At 52.6% G+C, this 19,253-nt stretch overlaps 1 protein-coding gene across 1 annotated transcript in view; it reads left to right on the forward strand.

Annotated features, from left to right (window-relative positions):
- The first annotated feature begins 9,327 nt into the window (after positions 1–9,327).
- STK11 (serine/threonine kinase 11) overlaps positions 9,328–19,253 on the forward strand; it is a 45,865-nt gene continuing 35,939 nt past the window's right edge. The window contains exon 1 of the mRNA XM_052800851.1: positions 9,328–10,901. Coding sequence (XP_052656811.1) covers positions 10,612–10,901 — 290 coding nt within the window. The 5' untranslated portion in view covers positions 9,328–10,611. The remainder of the gene's footprint in view (positions 10,902–19,253) is intronic.

A 19,253-nucleotide genomic window follows, 5' to 3' on the forward strand; every position in this document is an offset into this window, starting at 1 on the left:
TGGGTGGGGCCGGGCGGCGGAAGCGGGGCCGGGTGGCGGAAGCGGGGCCGGGGCCGGGCCCGGGCCGGGGGGAAGCAGGTAAGGAAGGGCCCGGTCCCCCCGGCCGGGGAAGGGGCTGCGGGGCCCGGTCCCCCGGCGCTTCTCCCCGTGGGCAGGGCCTGAGCCGCCATCCCGCCCTACCGAGCGTTCTCCTGCCCCGCACCTCGCTCTGCTGGCGGCGGCGGGGAGCCGGCCCGGCGACGGGGGGGTGTCTCGGTAGGCCAGGCCCGGCCCGGCCCCGCAGGCCCTTTGCTGCGACAGGGGCCTCCCGGCTGGAGCCGTCGATTCCAGGAGGGAAACCGGAGTCTCGGAGGGGGCCGGGCCGCTCACGCCTGCCCGCAGACCGAGCGGGCGCTGGGCGAGCCGTTTTCCTCGCCAAAGGAAAGGAAATTCTTGCCGGTTCTTACCTGCAGGACAGGGGCAGCAGCTCCCCGCCCGCAGAGGAAGCGGGAGAGCTGAAAAGGGAAACACTTAAATCCCGAGTAGCTCCCAGGGAATGCCTGCTCACCGCCACCCCACAAGAGCCACGCTCTAGGAATTAACTGCAAGTCAGATGAAGTGCTGAATCACGGAGCTGAAAAATAAACTGTTCTGGCAAATCACCCCCTGCTCCTTGCTGCCTTCTCCCTCCCACCCATTCTTGTAATTTTTAATTTTAATTTCCCATTGCTTATGTTGGATCTCTGCCCCTTTTAAGTCCCAGGATAAGAACAAAAATCCCAATGGGGTCATATAAAAAAGCCTGCCAGACAGGTCTATTTTTACATTGGCATCCCTAACACGGCAGTGGCAGGAGAATACCTCGGGTGTGATTTATCCCCGAGAAGGAAAGCGCCGGCAGACCAGAACCGCTGCTATCTGCTCGGCCTTTTGAAACATCAGGCTCTTGCCAAAGGCACCGGCGGGAGGGAAGGGGGGACCTTGACCAGGGAGGTCTGTGACACCACGGCTGGAGCAGGGATGGGGCGAACTCACTGCTCTGGCGCATCGAAAAGCTTTGCCGGCATACAGGCTTGGCACTCCGGTTTAACCTCCAGACTCTGGGTTCCAGTATGGGGACGATCCCATTGATAACGGGGAACCCAGCTGGGTAACGGGAAACACCCCAGGCTCTGCACTCACAGCGAGGCACAGGCTGGCATGGTGTGGGCAGCCCGGATTTAGGGACGTGTAGGAGTCCTTGTCTAATGAGGCCAGGGGGAAGAAAAGACCCTTTTGGGAGCTGGGTGGACCCGAACCCCGCTCCCACCAGAGCGGTCACCGCGGGACCCTCTGAAGGGGTCCAAGGAGTCAGGGACCCTGGCTTTGCTGGGGTTTGCATGGGAACCCCAGCGGCACGAGCCTGCCCAGTGGCTGGCTACCGGCTGACACAGCGTTGCACCCATCAAAGGAGCTGTCTTCAAAGGAGACGATGAGAACAAAACGTTTGGGGTTTCTCACAGCAGCTCTGGAGGAAGGCAGCCCGCCTCCCGCTCAGCGCTGCCCGGGAGCCTTGTGCATGTGCTTGGTTGGGCACAGGCACGATTGGCCGGTCCCATTCCCTCTTCCAGGAGCTGATCACCTCATCTCGGGGAGCTTTAGAGCCAACAGCAGCAAAACTTCAGCCTCCCAGGCTCCCTCCCACAACCTGCTGCCATTAGCAGACAACTTGCCTGAACCTGAACCCCAGCCCCCTAAATCAGCCGGGAAACGCAGACCCCCCTCTCCCAACGGCCATGACACATGTGGCACGGCCAGAGCACCCCAAACCCAGACCCCCACCCCACTGACTGTGCCCTGGGGAAGCGCAGTGCTACCTCTGGTGACGTCCCCTCCCCAGCCCCGAGGGGAAGGTTCCCTTTCTCCCACTCAGAGTTTGTCACGTTTGGGCTTTTAATCCCATCATTGAGCGCTGCTCTCAGAAGACTTCATTCATTTGCACACATTAATTAATCAAAGCAATTGTGTCATACTTCCTGAAATATCCTTTCTCCAGGGCTTAACACCAAAGGCTCTGGCTCTGTTAAATCACATCCCTGTAATAAATCACCCTGCTCTGACTCTTGCCCCACACGCAGCCGCAGCCCTGGGCACACTGGAGGTGTGAACGGCATCCCTGCGGGCCAGGCAGGGCTGTCCTCGTCCCCTCCAGGCTACCGGCCATCTTATCTGGGAGCAATTGCTGGAGTCTAGCGAGCCACGTATTTCAAGGGTCTAAAATCCCCTAGAGCTATTTATTTAGTACAATACAAATATGAATAAGTAGATATGCTGGAAGAACACATACTGATCCATTCAGCAATGAACCAGTCTCCTCCCGTAACCACCAACGCCTCTGCAGCTGGTGCCACAACCACTTATTTCACTTACTGCAATCGCCACCTCCCCCTCCCCGTCCCAGCCTGGTTCCCATTTTAGACATGAACCCGCTGGCCCCGCTGCCCCAGCCCACGGTCCCTGGGGGCCACCGCCGAGGAAGCCCTGCCAAGCCAGCGGCCCCGAGGTGCGGGCTCTGCCCCGGTGCGCTCCCCCCATGGAGGGACACAGCCTGTGAGGTGCTGCCACGCTTCAGATGCATGGGATGCCTGTGCCCCACGGAGCTGCCTTGCCCCATGGAACCACCAGTGCCCCCCACGCTCTGGCTGCGGGCAGCTGCTGCTGCACCGTGAGATGGTTTCAGGGAGCTGCTCCAAAGGCAGCCGGTGCCTTGCCTGCTCCTGGGCATACCCCAGCCCACCCTGTAGCCCTCCCTGTCCTTCTACAACAACACGGCTCCCTGGGCAGGGGTGCAGATAAAGCCTCTGCCCTAATTGCCACATCTTAATAAGGGAGGGAAGGGCTTGCAGGTGCTCCTGCAGGAGTATTCCTGGGCTGTGCTGGTGCTCTGGTGGGGTAAGTGCAGGGGTGGGGAGGCTTAGTTTGGGGGAGAGCAGGTGGTGGGGTGGGCGCTGATGGGGAATGTCTTCTCCTGAGTATGATGCTGCTGTTCCCGCAGCATAAGGAGGAGGCAGCATCTTGGAGGGGACCCCAGTGTGAGTTTTTTTTGTTGAATCTCTTGCTGCTGTGACACAAGACAGGCATCTCCCAAACACTCAAAGCCACGAGCCTGCAGCATAGCCCCTGCTGCAGGCAGCAACGAGCTGTGGTTTGGCTGCCTTCAGCTGCAGCCCCCAGAGCTGGGGAGCTGGCAGGGATGCTCTGCCTTCCCTGGCACCCCCCTGTGTGGGGTGTCACCCCCATGGTGGCTCTGTCTGCCCTGTACCTCCCTGCTGGGCAGAGCTGTGATGGGCTGGAGAGGAAACCCCTGAGGAGGGGATGAAGCAGAAGTGATGCTGGTCTGGGGTGGTGGGACTGGGGGCACTGGGGCTGCCCTGTGCCTGTGCTGCTGGGATGTGAGGAGGGGGAGGAACATGATGTGCCGGGGACGTGGCTGAGCTGTGTGCTGATGCTTTGGCCCTTGCAAGGGAGGGATGTCCCTGGGAAAGGGTCTGGCTTCTCCAGAAAAAGCCCTTCCTGGGCAGCTGGGTCCCTGGGGGCACCCGGTCCCAGGGAAACAGGGTCAGAAATGGGACTTTTAGGGCCCTGATCTTGCAGACTTTGCTCTTGTGCACGCTGTGGAGCAGCTCTGGCAGTGTTGGGGTGAGCCTGGCTGCTGTTGCACGCAGCCGGTTCCTGTTTTTTCCCACAGCTTGGAAATCCCCTGACTTTCCGCCGGGGTGAGGAGAGAGGAGCCCTGCACCCAGCTGGTCTCACGCCTCGCCGCAGCTTCGGGAAGAGGTGGGCATGGGGACAGACCGGCAGCCCCAGTGCCAGGGTCCCATCTGTTCTGGTGGTGGGGCTGGAGCCATGCAGGGAGGCAGGGACTGGGCCTGGCAGGGACCACCCGGGGTGGGAGAGTCCTGCAAAACCATCTTGTGTTTGGGCAGACCCTTCCTCGTCCCCCAGGCTGGGAAGCGGGGCTGTGGCCGAGGGCTCTGGGCTTTGCCCCGTGCAGTGGAGGGGATGAGGGGACAGCAGTGGCTGTGCACCATGCAGTGGCCCGCGTGTGATGAGCGTTGTAGGTCTCAGCCTGATTCCCCTTGGCTCCTGGGCAGGCTGACCTCCCAGTTGGAGGTGAAGATGCTGGTGCAGCCACCAGCCCCTGATGGGGGACAGTGCTGGGGCATCTGGGGACGCCCCATGTGTGCTGGGGGCAGCCCTGCAGTGAGACCCTGGCTTGCCCCACACACCAGCTGCCCATTCCTGGAGGGTCGGGTGGGATTTCACCTCTGGGGGAGCCTGTTTTCCTGCCACCCCAGCGGGGCAGGCAGCAGGACTGGCAGGGAGCAAAGTGCGGCTGATGCAACGCAGATACAGAGCTGCAGCCGAAGCGATGGGAGCTGCCTCCCGCCTGGGTTTCTCTGTGGTAGACAGTTTCCAATCAATCCTGCCCTCCTGCTGCTGGGAACCCGTCCCTCTTGGGAAGGGGAAGCACGGCACTTACCAGAATTTGGGGGATCGCTTTCCAGCACTCTGGACTCGGTGCCGAGATCGAAGTAAATCACATGTGGCCAGGCACTATCATGAGAAAAGCCTGCGAGGGAGCAGGAGGGAAATGCAGTGCTGGCAGGAGCCTGGGGGGGCTCGGCGGGGCAGTCTGCTCCTGTGCACCCCCTCTTCTGCGCTCTGGAGATGCTCAGCAGCCCTTGGAGCCTCCCCTAGCTCCTCCTGCAGTTACGGGGCTGGACACCCCAAACAAACCAGTGACGGAGCTGGGGTGAGACCCAGAGCATCGCTGTGCTCTGACCCCCGTCCCTGGGGACCTGCCGAGCCTTTGGGGATCCCGGGGTGGAGGGATGTGCTGTGACACCGCTCAGGCCCCTGAAAATGGGCTCGGGACACTCCTGCCTGTGCGTTGTGATCCCGTGTGGTGCCAGTAGCTCTTGTGAAAAGGCAGAACTCATGGATTTGTCCTTTCCTGCCTCAAAATAGCTGCTCAGCTCTTGGAGCTGGCACCCTGTGTGCGATTCTCAGCCGAGCCTGGCTCAATCCCTTTGCTAAAGGGTTTTTTAACCTCTAGCGCAGCGGGGCCTGGAAGGAAGCTGCGGCTGCAAACATCTTGGTTCCTCTGCGTGTTTGGAAGTGGGTACGTGGCTGGTAAATGCATGAACCAAGTGTGCCGGCACCTGCGACCAGCTGTTCCCCGGCGGGAGCTGGCATGGCACGGGCTGTGCCGGCAGCCTCTACCTACGCTGGAGCCGGCTGTCGTAACGCAAACCCTCGCCCCGGCGGTTTGGCACGGCATGTGCCCTCGTGCCGGCTGGGCTGGGGAGGAGGCTGCAGCGTGCTCCAATGTGTCCGGTGAAACCCTTCCTCTTGGGAGACCCTTCTAATGGCCCTATGGGGGGGGGGGGAAGCAGTGGTGTGAGGCCCAAACCTTATTAGACAGTGGAGAATCCCCACGGGAGAAGCACCTCTGCCCTCGCCAAGGTTGTCCAGGGCAGGCAGCCGCGCCAGCGCCCGGAATGAGAACGGCTCGTCCCCCTCGGGACGTGCCGGGGTTTCTGGCTGGGGTGGTGGAGCTGGGCGCTGGGCTGCTATTTTGGAGGACACCCTCGCAGCTGTTTGGCCTCATCTGACCCCCCCGCCGGCTTCCCGGGTGTCACCCCCCCAGTGCCGGGTGTCCCCTCGCTCAGGGCGAGGAGGAGGTGGAAGTCCTCCCGCTGCCCGAAACCGGAGAGGGGCTCAAGGAAACCATGGACCTCTCCAGAACTACTGTGCTGGGGATTTATTTCATTGCCCTCTTTTTTTTTTTTTTTTTTTTTTTTCTTCCCTCCTTCCCCCCTAGCCTTCTCCAAGCTCTTGCGCACAGCCACAGGGGCTAGCAGGCTGTTTCTTAATGAAGGTAGAGGTTCCTATGTAACCACATCCCTTCCAGGAGAAGGGGTTAAAACATCACTGTCCTGGTTTTGGCTGGGATAGAGTTAATTTTCTTCTTAGTAGCTGGTACAGTGTGTTTTGGATTTAGTGTGAGACTAATGTTGATAACACTGATGTTTTTAGTTGTTGCTAAGCAGTGCTTATCCAGAGTTAAGGATTTTTCAGTTTCCCCTGCTCTGCCAGCAAGCAGGTGAACAAGGAGCTGAGAGGGAGCATGGCCAGGACAGCTGACCTGAACCAGCCGGAGGGATATTCTGTGCCACAGGATGTCGTGCTCAGTATATAAACTGGGGGGAGTTGGCCAGGAGGGGCCGATCGCTGCTCAGGCATTGGTCAGCGGGTGGTGAGCAACTGCATTGTGCATCACTTGTCTTGGGGGTTTTTTTTTCCTTTTTTTTTTTTGCTATATTCCTTTTCATTACAGTTATTATAATATTTTATTATTATAATATTTTATTTTGGTTTAGTTATTAAACCATCCTTATCTCAACCCACAAATTTTACTTCCCCCCCCATCCCACTGGCACAGGAGGAGTGAGCGGCTGTGTGGCGCCTTGTTGCTGGCTGGGGTTCAACCATGACGATCCCTTAATGCAAAATTCAAAATAAGGTAAATTGCAACTCACACAAAGGGAACTGTTGAGGATGTTTTCTCCAATGTTTTCTTCTCTTTTTGTAACACACTGACCAAAAGCAAATGGCAACAGCTGGAAACTGTCAAACAAATAACAGAGCCTCTAAAAAAAACAAACAAGCCCAGGCAGCTGCTTGCTCCCTCGCTGCTCCGGGCTGCTGCAGAGCTGCCCCTGGGGCTGGTGGGGGGTGTGTGTGTGCAAACACACCAGCCACCCTGCCTGGAGATCGAAGGTCCCAACTCCCCATTTCTCCTGGGTGTGAACTTTCCTGTAGAAATAAAAGGGGAAAAGAACAAGTTTTACACAGATTTCAGCAGACTGTCTGGCTCACAGGGCGTTTTGAGGAATCCCTGCCTTTAATTGCCCTTAAACACGCACTGCTGGATGCATGGGACCGCTGACGTGGGCTGGGAGAGCCGCAGGAGCAGCTTTCCAAGGCAGGTGAGTGAGTACGGAGCCAGAGACGCCGGACTGGACATGGTACGGCCTTGAGCGCTGGCAGAGAGGGTGAGAAACCTGTGGAAATGCAGGATCTATGGCACTGAGATTTGCGTTGCCTATCAGGAAAAAATCTCCCTCAGGAGATGCAGTTCAGCACTGACGCAGGCTGTGCTTGGGTGGGAAGCTTTCTAAAGGCTGGACGACTGCGTGCCAGAGGTGAGCCATGCTGGAGGCTGTCTCGGCGGGACCGGAGGGCTTCTGGCAGTGTGTTTCAGCCCTGTGTTTCCAGGCCTAGCTGTGCTGTGAGGAGCATCCCTGCCTGTCTGCTGCCGTTCCTGCCTGCTGGGAAGATAAGCCGTTTGGGCAGGATTATCTTTGACACACACCGTGTGCCTCCCGGGGTGTGGGGTGATCCCTGGGTGCTGCTGCTGACACGCAGTGAAAGGCAAATGAATCGTTGTGAGATGAGAAAAGGGCGAGGGGGGCGGGAGTGTACTTGAATGAGTGAAAAACACTAGCAATGTTGGTAAATTCCCCAGTAAAGGCACCTCCTGCAGCCAGAGCAATGTCCCCAGCTGTTCGCCAGGCAGGGAAGGGTCAGGATGCACCTGGTATCAGCTGGGGTTTTGGGATCACAGTGTGGCCTCTCCCCAACAGCCGAGCCCGCAGCTGGAGGAGGCTGTTGTGCTGATGAAGACGGGTGGTAAGGATTGCCTCCGGGTTTCAGGATCAGTAGGAGCACAAATGCTGCTTGCCGTGCTTGACTCAATGGAAACCCTTCCCCAGCCGCGTTTTTGATCAGAAACAGAAGTCTTCAGTGCCTGCGTTGACATCGCACAGCAGAGAGAAAACAGATGCCGCCTCCCAGCCCAGCGCTGGCTTCACTTCAGAGGCCTTTGCAGCGTCCCTGGTGCCTGTATCGCTTCTGAGGGTTACAGATAAAAACCCTGTTCTATTTACCATCCATTATTTATTATTATCCTGGAGCACGAAAACACGCTTTGGGACTGAATGTCCTCACCAAAATACCCAAGTGTGCTGGACGCATCGGGAGCCTTCGGTGGTGGTGGGGGAGAAGCCAGTGAAGCGTGATCTAATGGGGGGAGGACAGGGGAAAAGGGACCTGAGCGGGCAGCTATGGTGGGACAGGCCAGCAGCTGTTGAGGAGGGAAAGGGTGTCCTCGCCTCAGGAGAGCTGTCGCAACAGAATTCCCCGCCTAGCGCTGCAGAGGTTTAACGCATGTTAAATTTCGCACGAAGCGCTGGCAGCAGAAGAGGTTCCTGAGAAAGACGCGGTTTGTCTCAAGGGCATTTGTGTCCTGCTTAAAAACGGGCCGTGCCAAATTACCGGCTGTTCCTCGAAGGTGGGCAGTGAAGCAGCAGCTTCTCGGCCCTGCTCCGCACCCACGGGTCTGAGGGACCCGCCAGAAGGGCCGTACCTGGCAGGGAAGACACCCGGCAGCAGGAACCACCCAGCCCGGCCTGGACCGCCACGGCTGCCCTGGGTAGAGCCGTCTGGGACACGCCAGGAGCTGCGCTGAGCTCGGCGGGCCCGGGGAACCGGCGCGGGGGGAGAGCGGGGAGGCCCCGGCTTCACCCCCAACCTCGCAGCTGCTGCAGGGCAGCCCGAGCGCGGGCAGCCTGCGAGGACGGCGGCAGCGGGGCTGGCTGCCGGCAGGGCAGGGCTCCGCGGCCCGGCAGGCCCCGGCTACAGGCAGGGCAGGCCCCGATCGCAGAGGCGGCGGGGACAGGCCCCGCGGCCCGTCGCCATGGCACCCGCTTCCCCTCCGCCCTTTGCCCTTTGCCCTCCGCCGCCCCGCCGCCGCCGTCAGCCCCGCCCCTGCCGGTGACGGGCAGCTCCCGCGGTCTATCACAGCGCCCCGCCGCCCGCCAGGGTAGGTGGGCGGGTGGGTAACGCAGCGAACCAACCGGAAGCGAAAGCAGTGCCGCCGGCTCCGCCCCCTCGTGGCGCCGCCGCAGCCAACCGGCGGCCGAGCGGGCGGGGCGGGGCCGGCGCCGCGGCCAATGGGAGAGCACGTCGGTCGCCAGGGAGGTGCTGAGGCCCGGAGGGGGCAGCGGCGGGAGCGCGGCGGGGCCGGGCGGGGGCGGGAGGTAAACAAAATGGCGGCGGCGTGCGCGCTGCGGCGGGGGTAAAGGGGCGGCGGCGGCGGGAGCCGGTGGGGCGGCTGTGAGCGGGCCCCTGGGCAGGGCCGCGGTGGCAGAGCGGGGGGGGCAGCGGCTGGCGGGGCTCCCCCTGAGGCGGGTGGGGGGGGTGGCGGGAGCGCGGCGCCGGGACCCGGCCCGGTTCCCGAGCCTGGCGGCGGGGAGCGGGGTGGGGGGGGGGGGGACAGGACACACACAGGAGGCTGCCCGCCCCCTTCCCTCTCCCGACTCGGCAGCGGAGCGCGGAGGCCCGGGGCTGAGGGAGCGGCCGGAGCTGCCTGCGGGGCTCGTCCCCGGCCCGTGGGGGAAAGGCCCCGTCCCGGGCGGGCTCCCCCCGCCCCGCTGTGGAAGCGGGGGGCTCGGCTGAGGCGGGGGAGGAACCGGAGGTCACCTCCCCCCCGGGGAGGGGGGGGGGGGGTCCCTTTCCTCCTGGCTCCGTCGCTAATTTGGTTGCACTTGAGGTGTTTTATCCCCTTTTCACTCCCTCCCTGCTGCCCCCGGGGGCGGCAGCGGGGGGTGGGGGTGTGTGTGCCCCCCCGACACCTGTGGGGGGGGGGAGAGCCCGGGAGGGGCTGGCATCTCACTGACCTTCCCTTGCTGGAAAGGGAATGGGGTGTTTTGGGTACTGGGCAAAGAGAATTACTTCCTCTTGGTTGTTCCCGTTTTAAGGTGGGTCGGTAAAGCTGTAGTAGGTTTTGCGTTGTCTGACACCGGCTGACACCAGGACCAGTGGTGGTGACACATCATGTGCCAGGCGGAATCCAAGTGGTTGAAGGATGCCCCTGGGAGATCTTGATAGGCACCGAAGGCCTCAAACTTTTGTAGGCGTGAAAAGCGGAGACGTTAGAATTGTTTCTGAAAACTCCTTCAAAGAAACTTGGTTCCAGCTTCCAAACGGCTGAAGAAAAACCCCCCATCTGTGCTCATAGCTGGACGGTGAGGACAGCAGGGCAGAAACACTTCCCCTGCCATCTACTTTGGAGTTGGTGACTATGATCTGCTAGGAATGGAAAGTCACGAAAGAGACTCAGTAATTGTCTGTTTTTATGTGGCGGCCTAAAGTCCCAGAGGATGACCTAGCACTTAAGAATCAAACTGGGCCAAGTTAAAGGCCAAGTTGACTTGAAAGAACCCCAGTAGTGGGACCAGGTCAGAAGCAAAGCAAGTCCCAAACTGAGTGTATCTGGTCAAAGATATATATTCTTTTTAAAAGACATTGTGTTACTGGAGCCAGGCCTGGATCTTTTAGCATCCAGTTGAGCTGGAAGCAGCTCATAGGTTTGTTTTGTTTTTTGTTTTGTTTTTTTTTATTCATGTTTGTACAATCTTCTGGATTTTTTTTTTCAAGAAGGAGTAAAAGGGAGTGTTGGAAACTAACAAACAGGATTAAAACCCTGAGCGCTTAAGGAAAACAGGTTAAGGAACTTAATCCAGGATGGATATGCAGGAGCCGCAGCAGCTGGGTATGTTTGCAGAGAGCGAGCTGATGTCTGTGGGGATGGACACTTTTATCCATCGCATTGACTCTACGGAGGTCATCTACCAGCCCCGGCGGAAAAGGGCAAAGCTTATTGGCAAATACCTGATGGGAGACTTACTTGGAGAAGGGTCTTATGGCAAAGTCAAGGAGATGTTGGACTCTGAAACCCTCTGTAGGAGAGCTGTGAAAATACTGAAGAAGAAGAAGTTACGCAGAATTCCCAATGGGGAGGCAAATGTGAAAAAGTGAGTAAATATTTCCAGTAACTGGGAACTGAGGGGTTAAACTTTGTCATTATTTTCCAGCTGAAGTTCTGTATCATTTTAACTCACAACATGGCTTTCTGCTGTGGAAATGCTTCCTAAACCGTAGGTATTCAGGAATCTCTTTACCATTGAACTGCAGCCAGTGCTCAGTTGAGGTTAGGAACAGGGAAAGGAACTGGTTCTCAAGGGCCAGGGAGGCAGGTCCATCTGTCCCAACAGGCAGCCTGTAACACTCGCCATTTTTTGAATAATATTTCTTAAAGAATAAAATAGTATTTCTTGAAGAAATTAATCTTTAACATTTAACCTTGAAGAGGTAAACTGTGGTGCTGTCAGCTAGGAAAGGTGAGAGGTGGTGTAGCTGAGAGTGCAGAAATGCACTTTGTGTGGTTCCATTCTGCATTCTTTGTGTACCCGTCTAGGCATGTGTGGCTCTTGAGCTCTTTGGGATGGCAATTACTGTTCCCACCTGTGTAGTAGGTGCCTGGAATGTGATCCAATGGGTTATGCATCCAATGGGCATAGGAAGTCCTGGGGTTCTTTCTCCATTTCATTTCTGACTAATGAGTTTGGGAAGTAATTCAAGGCTCTTTTGAGTTGATTTCTGCAGCTGTAAAATGGGGTCAAGGGTTGTCAACCTCTTTTATTTCAGTGACTCAAGATCTGTGCTTGGAAGCTTTCAAAGTGCCAGTTACATACTGATTAGTCAGGGCACAAGTAACTAATTAAAATTAACTGTGGGAGAAGCCTGGTGTTACACTGACTCTGTAGGGCCTGGTGTATGAAACTTTCCCTTTTCTTGGGGCTGTGTTCGGCTTGCAGGGACCTCGCAGCCAGCTGTGTTTTCTGCAGCAAGCAGTTTGTCACAGCCCTGCGAGATAGTTGTTTATCTGCTGTGGAGGGGAGCCTTCTGCAGCCAAAACAAACTATTTGCAAGGGTTTATCTCGTAGTGGGAGGGAAAACCTGTGAGATGTTTAGAAGACTCTTGTATTGCGTCTTTAGCTGTGGTGTGCTGAGTGTAGAGCCCTGACCTAGCAGAGTCTTGTTTCTGTTTCTCAGTTTGGTTTGAGTTTCCGAGCTCAGCTGTGAGATATTTCACATCCTGTACTGGGACTTCTGTCAGTGAGCTGTTTAAGTTTGCCTTCTAACCTTCAGTGACAGGCTTAGCTATGGAATAGTCACAAATCCTAATGCTAGGACCTCCCTTTCCCTTCTTTACTGGCTCAAGTTCAGAATCAGAGTAAACTGTTGGTTAATATGTAATAATGTTTCTTGTTTTTCTGGTAAAGGCATGAGTGCCCCTTTCTACCCTTGCCCCCTCCTTCAGTTACATCAAGAGCTTCTACTGAAGAAGGGGGAGATTGTTTCCTCCTTAGTGAAACTTTTAAGTTTAAATTTTTCACGCCTGTAGTGAAAAAAGACTTGCCAGATACTGAGAGAGTTTCCTGATATCAGAACCATGGTAAAGGTCCTGTGTCCTGAAGTGAACTCTGTAGAAGTTTTATTCATGCACAGAGGCTGTCTGTGAATGTCTTGGTTGGTTTCATCAAGGTTAGTTATTAAAGCAGACTAGCCAAACACCACTCTGTTTTGCTGTGGATATTTTTCTGGCTCAGCTGCACCTGCTTCAAAACACTGAGGCAGATTTTAGATGTTGTCTTGTAATGAAGGTTTACTTTAGTTCAAGTTCCTATTTTTGTCACCTTGTCCTTTTCTCTTTGTCCACCTATTTGTTTGCTTTGCCTCCTTCTTCAGTGGTGAATTTTTTTAAGGCAAAATGTCGTATTTTTGTGGTACCCTAGTACTGTGGCACTCTGACCTTATCAATACCCTTTGGCACTACTGTGACAGGCAGCGAAAGCTGTCTTCACTCTGAATAAACCTGTTGTCGTGAGATACATCATCAAACCCATATGGTTTGACCGGTCGGTATGGATGGGGGGGAGCAAACTGTTGCTGTATTTCCAGGTAGTGGTGGACTGCTAACATTATTTTTTTCAATGTCACATTGCTTGGCCAGACTCCATTAAAATTTCACTTTCTACAACTGCATTTGAGCAGCTTTGCTGAGCAGTTTGTACCTAGCAAACTACCCACACGTAATAGAACAGCAGAAAATCAGATTGTGGACTGAGTCGTATCATTAGATTGTCCTTTCTTTCTTGAAAGCTATTAATAAGTGCAGTAATAAGTAAATATGTAATTCCTGTGTTACAGTGAGTCCTGCTTCCAGTCCCACTTGCATCCTTATCTATACAAGGATGTCCGCAGCTCAGTACATGTGAGAGATGAGTGTGATTAGTTGTCTAATCTTTGTAAACATCCCGACTTCAGTTAGTGCCCTTTTGAGATTAAAAATCTCTTCATCTGCCACCAGAACTAGACCGCTGCTTGGTGCTCTCTCTCCCTGCCAGTGCCCCCAGTGCTATGTGCAAGCAGAAGGCTCTTCCAAAGTATTTGCATTCATGGTAAATGAAATGGTCAGGAGCGAGAGTCTTCTGAATACTTAATGAATTGTTTTCTTTGCTGTACCGCATAATCAGAATCACTGCATAATGTCTTAACTATTAGTCTGCTCTCTGGGGGTTAATGTCTTCATATAGGGCTGCAAATGTGCTAAAAGTGCACTGGCAGAGGGTCTAAGCAATTAGGGCACGTGTTCAGGCTTGGTTTAAAAGTCCTTATCTCTTGGAAGTGACCATTTACTATTTCAGTCTCAAAATACCTTGTTGTACAGTTTTCTCTTAACTGCAAAGACAGTGCCTGTTCCTACTAAAGTGATCTCCAGCATTTCTTACCATACAGGAAAAAGCTACCTATGTGACTTGGTTCCAGAGATGTAATTGAATTATTATAATGGGCTTGTGCCTCTGCCATTATCATAGGATGCCTCAGTATTGCTGCTGCTGTGGTGAAGATGAAACTTGCATTGATAGTGTGTCATCAAAGAAATTCCCTAGAAAACAGTTCCTAGACTGTTGGCCCTTGGGTAATTACATGAGCAAGTAATATACAGGGATTAATGACAGCAAGGGAGAGCACAATGACGATGAGCTGCAGAGGATCATACAGGTCTGTGCTGCGTGTTGGGGACCCTGGATATGTGGGAGTGGTGTTACAGCTCGGGGAGCTCTGACTGTTAATGCCATTTTTGTGTTACTCCTTACTTAGTATGTTTCAAACTGCAGCCTTGTCCTGCATGTGCAGGCTGGTTGCCCCACCCCTGTCTCTTGGTGCAGTAACAGAGTTCTGGGGACCTAGAAATTATGACTGAAATATGTTTGAGACTTACATAAAATTGAATGATTATTCTCTACCCTAAAATATTCCAGTTCTGCCACTGAAAAACGAGCCGTTTAGGGATCTGTGAGTCCTGGTGAGGATGTCGAGAGTTTAAATGCGCAAGACACATTTCCCTAAATCCATCTAGAGAACCTTCATTTCTCTTCAGTTACTTTAGAGAAAGGTTGGGGTGCCTTAGTCAACCAGACAGTACTATGGCTAATTACTGCTTCCAGTTAATACAAAAAAAAAATGAGTTTAGTAGGATTGCCAAAAAGATGAAAGAAAATTTGGAAGACTATTTGTCTCAAGCAGCACAAGTTTAATAAAACTGTGTGCTAATAGCCTCACATTTTAATTAAGTGTTTGGGACTTTCTGCGCGTATCCCAAGTGTCTTGTACTGTACTTACCATGCTCAGTGATTACTTAGATTTGAATATATGCTCATTAGAATTCCTCGGAGGTTTAAAATGTGTAGTAGGCCTGTACTTTGGCAGTTTGCTCCTTGGGTCTGCAAATCAAGAGTCTTGCACCTCAAAACATGGACAATTCTGCTGAAGGAAGGACTTGTTGCAAGCCACAGAGGCGTGTGCTTTAGACGGAGATGGGCTAAAGCTGACTCATCTGATTTCCTGTCCCTCCTAACTAAAAAGGTCTGCTGTATGTAACTGGGTGGCTCTTACTTTCTTTGCTAAGCTGGATATTTGCTTGGGTTCAGTGGCAAAATGTTAGAAACTGTAATCCATAGAAGAGCATGGGTAGCTGTGCTGTGGTGGATATAGGGCTTGTAATGTCAGACATCCCTGCTAGGAGTGTGATGTGGATGGAGGCCTGGAACTAGTAAAGAGAAGTAACACTGTGATCTTCACCTCCATTAGCAGCCCCTTGGGCTCACAAACACAGTTCTGGAAGTAGGTGTTGGCCTGCCTGTTGCTCTCAGCTTCTGCAAGGTGAGAGCTGTCAGGGTTCAGGTTGCTGTGTTTGGTGGCAGGGGGTATGCTCTGATCTGTGTCTGCAGCATTTAACCTCTCAGCAGCTTCTGGGTTGCACCTAAAGGAAGAAGTATGGTGACCACAGTGGATTTTTCTGTATGTTGACATGTTGCGTCCTTAGGGGAGGGAGAGGTGGTGGGAGTGTGGTGGAGATGCTATAATGTTCGCAACATAATTTGGGGTAAGGGCTGGAGAAGAACCGTTTGGATACTGAAACTTGAAAGGCGTAGATCAGCGCTGGATTCATCAACGCATAATGTCAACCCCTCCCCGTGTCAGATGTACATTCAGATGTGTGAAGCTTAGTTTGCAGAAGGAAATAGTGAAGTGCTCTGCTCAGTCTCTTATCTGAAATATCACTCATGCTTGTGAGAGCGAAGAAGTGCAGCTTCTCATGTGGATGAAAATGACAAGTTGCATCCTTGCAAGTGGAGGCTAATTTTTAGGTGAAATAAACAGGAAAAAGCTGTTCTCAAGCTAGACCTTAAATAAATTAATCTGCTTTGTGGCATATTGGGGATACTAACTTGTAATTAAAATTTGTTTTGGCTATGCAGGATTACAAAATCAATCTAAATAAATGCATCATGTAGTTTTTCAGTTGCGTAAAGACCAAACGAGTCCTTTGTAGCAATTGGCAAGAATGGTGTTAGTGGATTTATGGTACGTGCCAGAACTGGCATATGGAGCTGTTCTTTGTGTGTGTCTCCTAGCCCTTCACTGTGGCACCAGTGCTACGGTGGAGGTGTACCAGTTCCTTGTGCCTGGTTCCTCAGTACCACATGCTGTATGTAGAGAGCTTGAGATGGGCCATGGTTGTGTGCTGAAGAATAAAGGAGTGGGTGAGGGTAAGCTTCTCCCAGGCTGAAGACTCTCACTGCAGACCTGCTGCAAACCCTCATTTCTGACATATGATCTGACCTGGTAGGTAACATGGAAAAGATTCACCATCATGCATCTCCAGTAAAATCCTATAAGCTTAGACCTGTGGAGGAACCTTGTCAACCAAAGGAAAGGAATGAATCTTTTGGCTGTATTGTTCATTTTTATTTAAACAAGAATGGCTTTGATGAAACTGAGGCTTGAAACAAACCGTAGAAAGAATGCTAAATCTTACATTGCAGATGTGCTCCAGGAGAGAATGTCGTCTTTCCAGGCTGTCCTTGGCATCTTCCAAAGTCGTGTAGCACATGGTACAAGTAGGCAGCTTTGCTATATACAGTTCTGAGCAACACCACCACCACCCTGTTATTTGCCAAAGCAAGGTACCTTGCTAGGGATAAGTCTTCATCTGGCAGGATGAGCTTAATGGGTCTGACAGAACCACACAGAAACTTTCCAGTTAGAAGATCTTTTCTTCTCTCTTTTTCCTCCGAGATGGTTGTACTTTGAAGCAAGCCCCGTACTCTGGCAGTCTGTCTTGTCGCACACTTGAGGGCTTTCTAGTCTGGAAAACTAGGAACAATTCCATAATGGAGACTATTCTGGCCACATAATAGTAGTGTTAAGGAGGATGGGTATGGAGGTGATTACCATGTTGCAGAAAGCACAGCCTAGCCCCCTTGCTGGCGTTCTCCCTTTCCCTCTGTGTTGGAGAGGGGTCTGATCTCAAAAGCAACTGTTGTGATTTAAATTTCATGTTAAATTTTAGAGGTAGCAAGGAAAGGAGGCAAAGTTGCAGCAGCTCAAAAGGTATCCTGAAAATCTGAGCAGATTCACTAGGCTAGTATAGGAAAGGCAGGAAGCTGCCTTGCCTTGGTTGAGGAAAGGCAACAAACTGTAGGCATGCAAATCTCTCTTTCCCAGTACTGTCAATTGAAATGCTGTTCTGTAGGCAAATTGCAAAGCAAGCAGTGGGCTGGGGTGGTTTTTTTGTTGTTAATTTTGAAAAAAGTAAACGTAGGCACCTTCTGATGAGGTGAGCACCTATGTTCACTTACTTGGTGAAGTTTGAAAACTGAAATGGAATCGGAGGTGACTGTGGTCTGGCTGTCTCTGTTCCTCAGTTGTTCTAGAATGCAAGAGTAGCTAAAAATAGAAGTAATCTTTCCTCTGGGAAATGGGCTGCTTGGCCTCTGCCCCAGAGGTGGGTGCACTTCGCTGGTGTTTTAGATTGGTTCACAAAGTTCTTCTGGAAAAAAAAATCATTACAGAAATATGAAATATTTATTAGTCCATTGAAGGTGGAAGGAATTAGTATTTGTGCTTTCAAGCCGTATTACAGGGAATGAGCTGTTGGGATCAGGATTTTAAACATGTTCCTCATATTGGAAGCTTGCCTTGCCTTGACAGCAAAGTAGTCTTATTTTAAAAAGTATGTGTGTTCACTCCCTCTCTTGCCGGCTTGGTCTGAGCACTCAGCCTGTCTCCCTTCATTATGCAGGAACTTCTTAGACCTACACTAATGCTGGCTGCAGTTTCTATGCTAATTTAATCCACTTCAGCCTTTTGGTCATTACTATAATTAGAGCAGCTGCATCACTTTGCAAATCTGTCTGCCATTTAAAATAAACACTCTTCTGAGCTTTGCCTTGTTATCCTAGGTTTCTGTTTAGCTATCATAATGTTGGGTTTTTTTAAAGCCATATATGATAAAGGAAGAGTGTCTGGCCTAAACTTTGGTAGTGAAGTAATTAATACTACTGCTTGGGGATCCTTAAAAGATCTTTAAAAAAGACTTGCTTGCATTCCTGCATCTTATGAGCCTTTTGAAGGAGCAGTTACTGGTTTGTTAATCAGATGTGATGCATCAACAAGCCTTTGTACTGGCCACAGCTTGTTATTAGAGGCTGGCTAATTGTGCAGGCAAGGGGTGAGTGCCTTTCTGAGCTTGGTGTGTCATGTGTTTGGGCAGAGGCTCTTGCTTCCGAAGCTGTGCTCTGAATTCCTTGTAATGCTGCTTTCAAGAGTCCTAACTGTTGAAATGTAACCCTGCTTCTTAAAGCAACTTACTAAATAGCAAGAGAAAGAAACTGGAAAGAAGAGTTTATGTACAGTTTAGCACAAGCCCAGAATTGAGCAGCAGAAGAACAAAGCAGAAGAGCAGTATCTGCACTTCCAGACACTGACAGAACCACCCTGACCTGACTGTCCTGATCCTCCTGTTTCTCATCTTCATAGCTGGCATCCAGTGGGATTTTGCAGGCTGAGTTTAATGCAAAAGATACTAAAATGTGGTTTGGGGCACAGTACAAAATCCCAAGAGACAAAGATCAAAACAGCTGATAGGAGATGACATACAAGGGTCCATTTTCATAGCCAAGGGAAGATGTCTCCTCAGTTTTATATTCTTTATTCCCCACAAACAGAGGATTCAGTTCAGATCTCTGAACTGTTCAGTCAAGTTAAGTTAGGACTAAAGTTTGGAAGAAATGGAGTTATTAGCTGGAATTCCTGTTTCTGACTCATTCTTGAGACTAATGTTGCAATTCTTATATTGGTTGCTTCGTTTCTGAATTCTCCTGGAAGTTATAGCTTTATTAAAGGGCACTATGAAACTGCCTCAATAGTTGGCTGCTGCACATGAGGAATTTGATGTGTCTTCAGGATGATTTCTGTACTAGCTCTACTGTAAAGACACTTAAACTGATCGCCCAAATGGACTAATGGACTGGCCGGGTCAGGGGTCTTTGGCCTGCAACCCCGATGCTGAACAGCTTGTTGTATGTTGGTTTTGATGGTGCTCAGGGGTGGGCAGCCTGTAGCTGTTAAACTGTGCATGACTTCGCAGCAGCTCTCAGTGTGGTTTGTGTGGCAGGGAGCAGGGCTGTGTTGGGGTGGGAGGTCTCCAGACAGCTCACGTCGGGAGTGAGGAGGTGAGCTGGAGGGGTGCTGAGGTAGAGTTTGGAGTTGCTGGGACCCAGCCAAGGCCAGCTCCACAGGGGCTGGTGGGACTGCTGGGAGGCTGTTGTCATCTCCCACCCGTGAACTTCTCTGGAGTTCTTGCATCCCTCAGCTCTGACATCCGTCGCTCTCGTCTCCTGGCTGTGGGAAGCTTTTGGTGCAGGGCTTCTCGGGTCGGGAACACTGGAGACTCGCTGCCCCTTTGGCAGCCT

Source organism: Harpia harpyja, chromosome 11 (assembly GCF_026419915.1).
Source record: "Harpia harpyja isolate bHarHar1 chromosome 11, bHarHar1 primary haplotype, whole genome shotgun sequence".
In the NCBI taxonomy this organism is placed as follows: Eukaryota; Metazoa; Chordata; class Aves; order Accipitriformes; family Accipitridae; genus Harpia; species Harpia harpyja.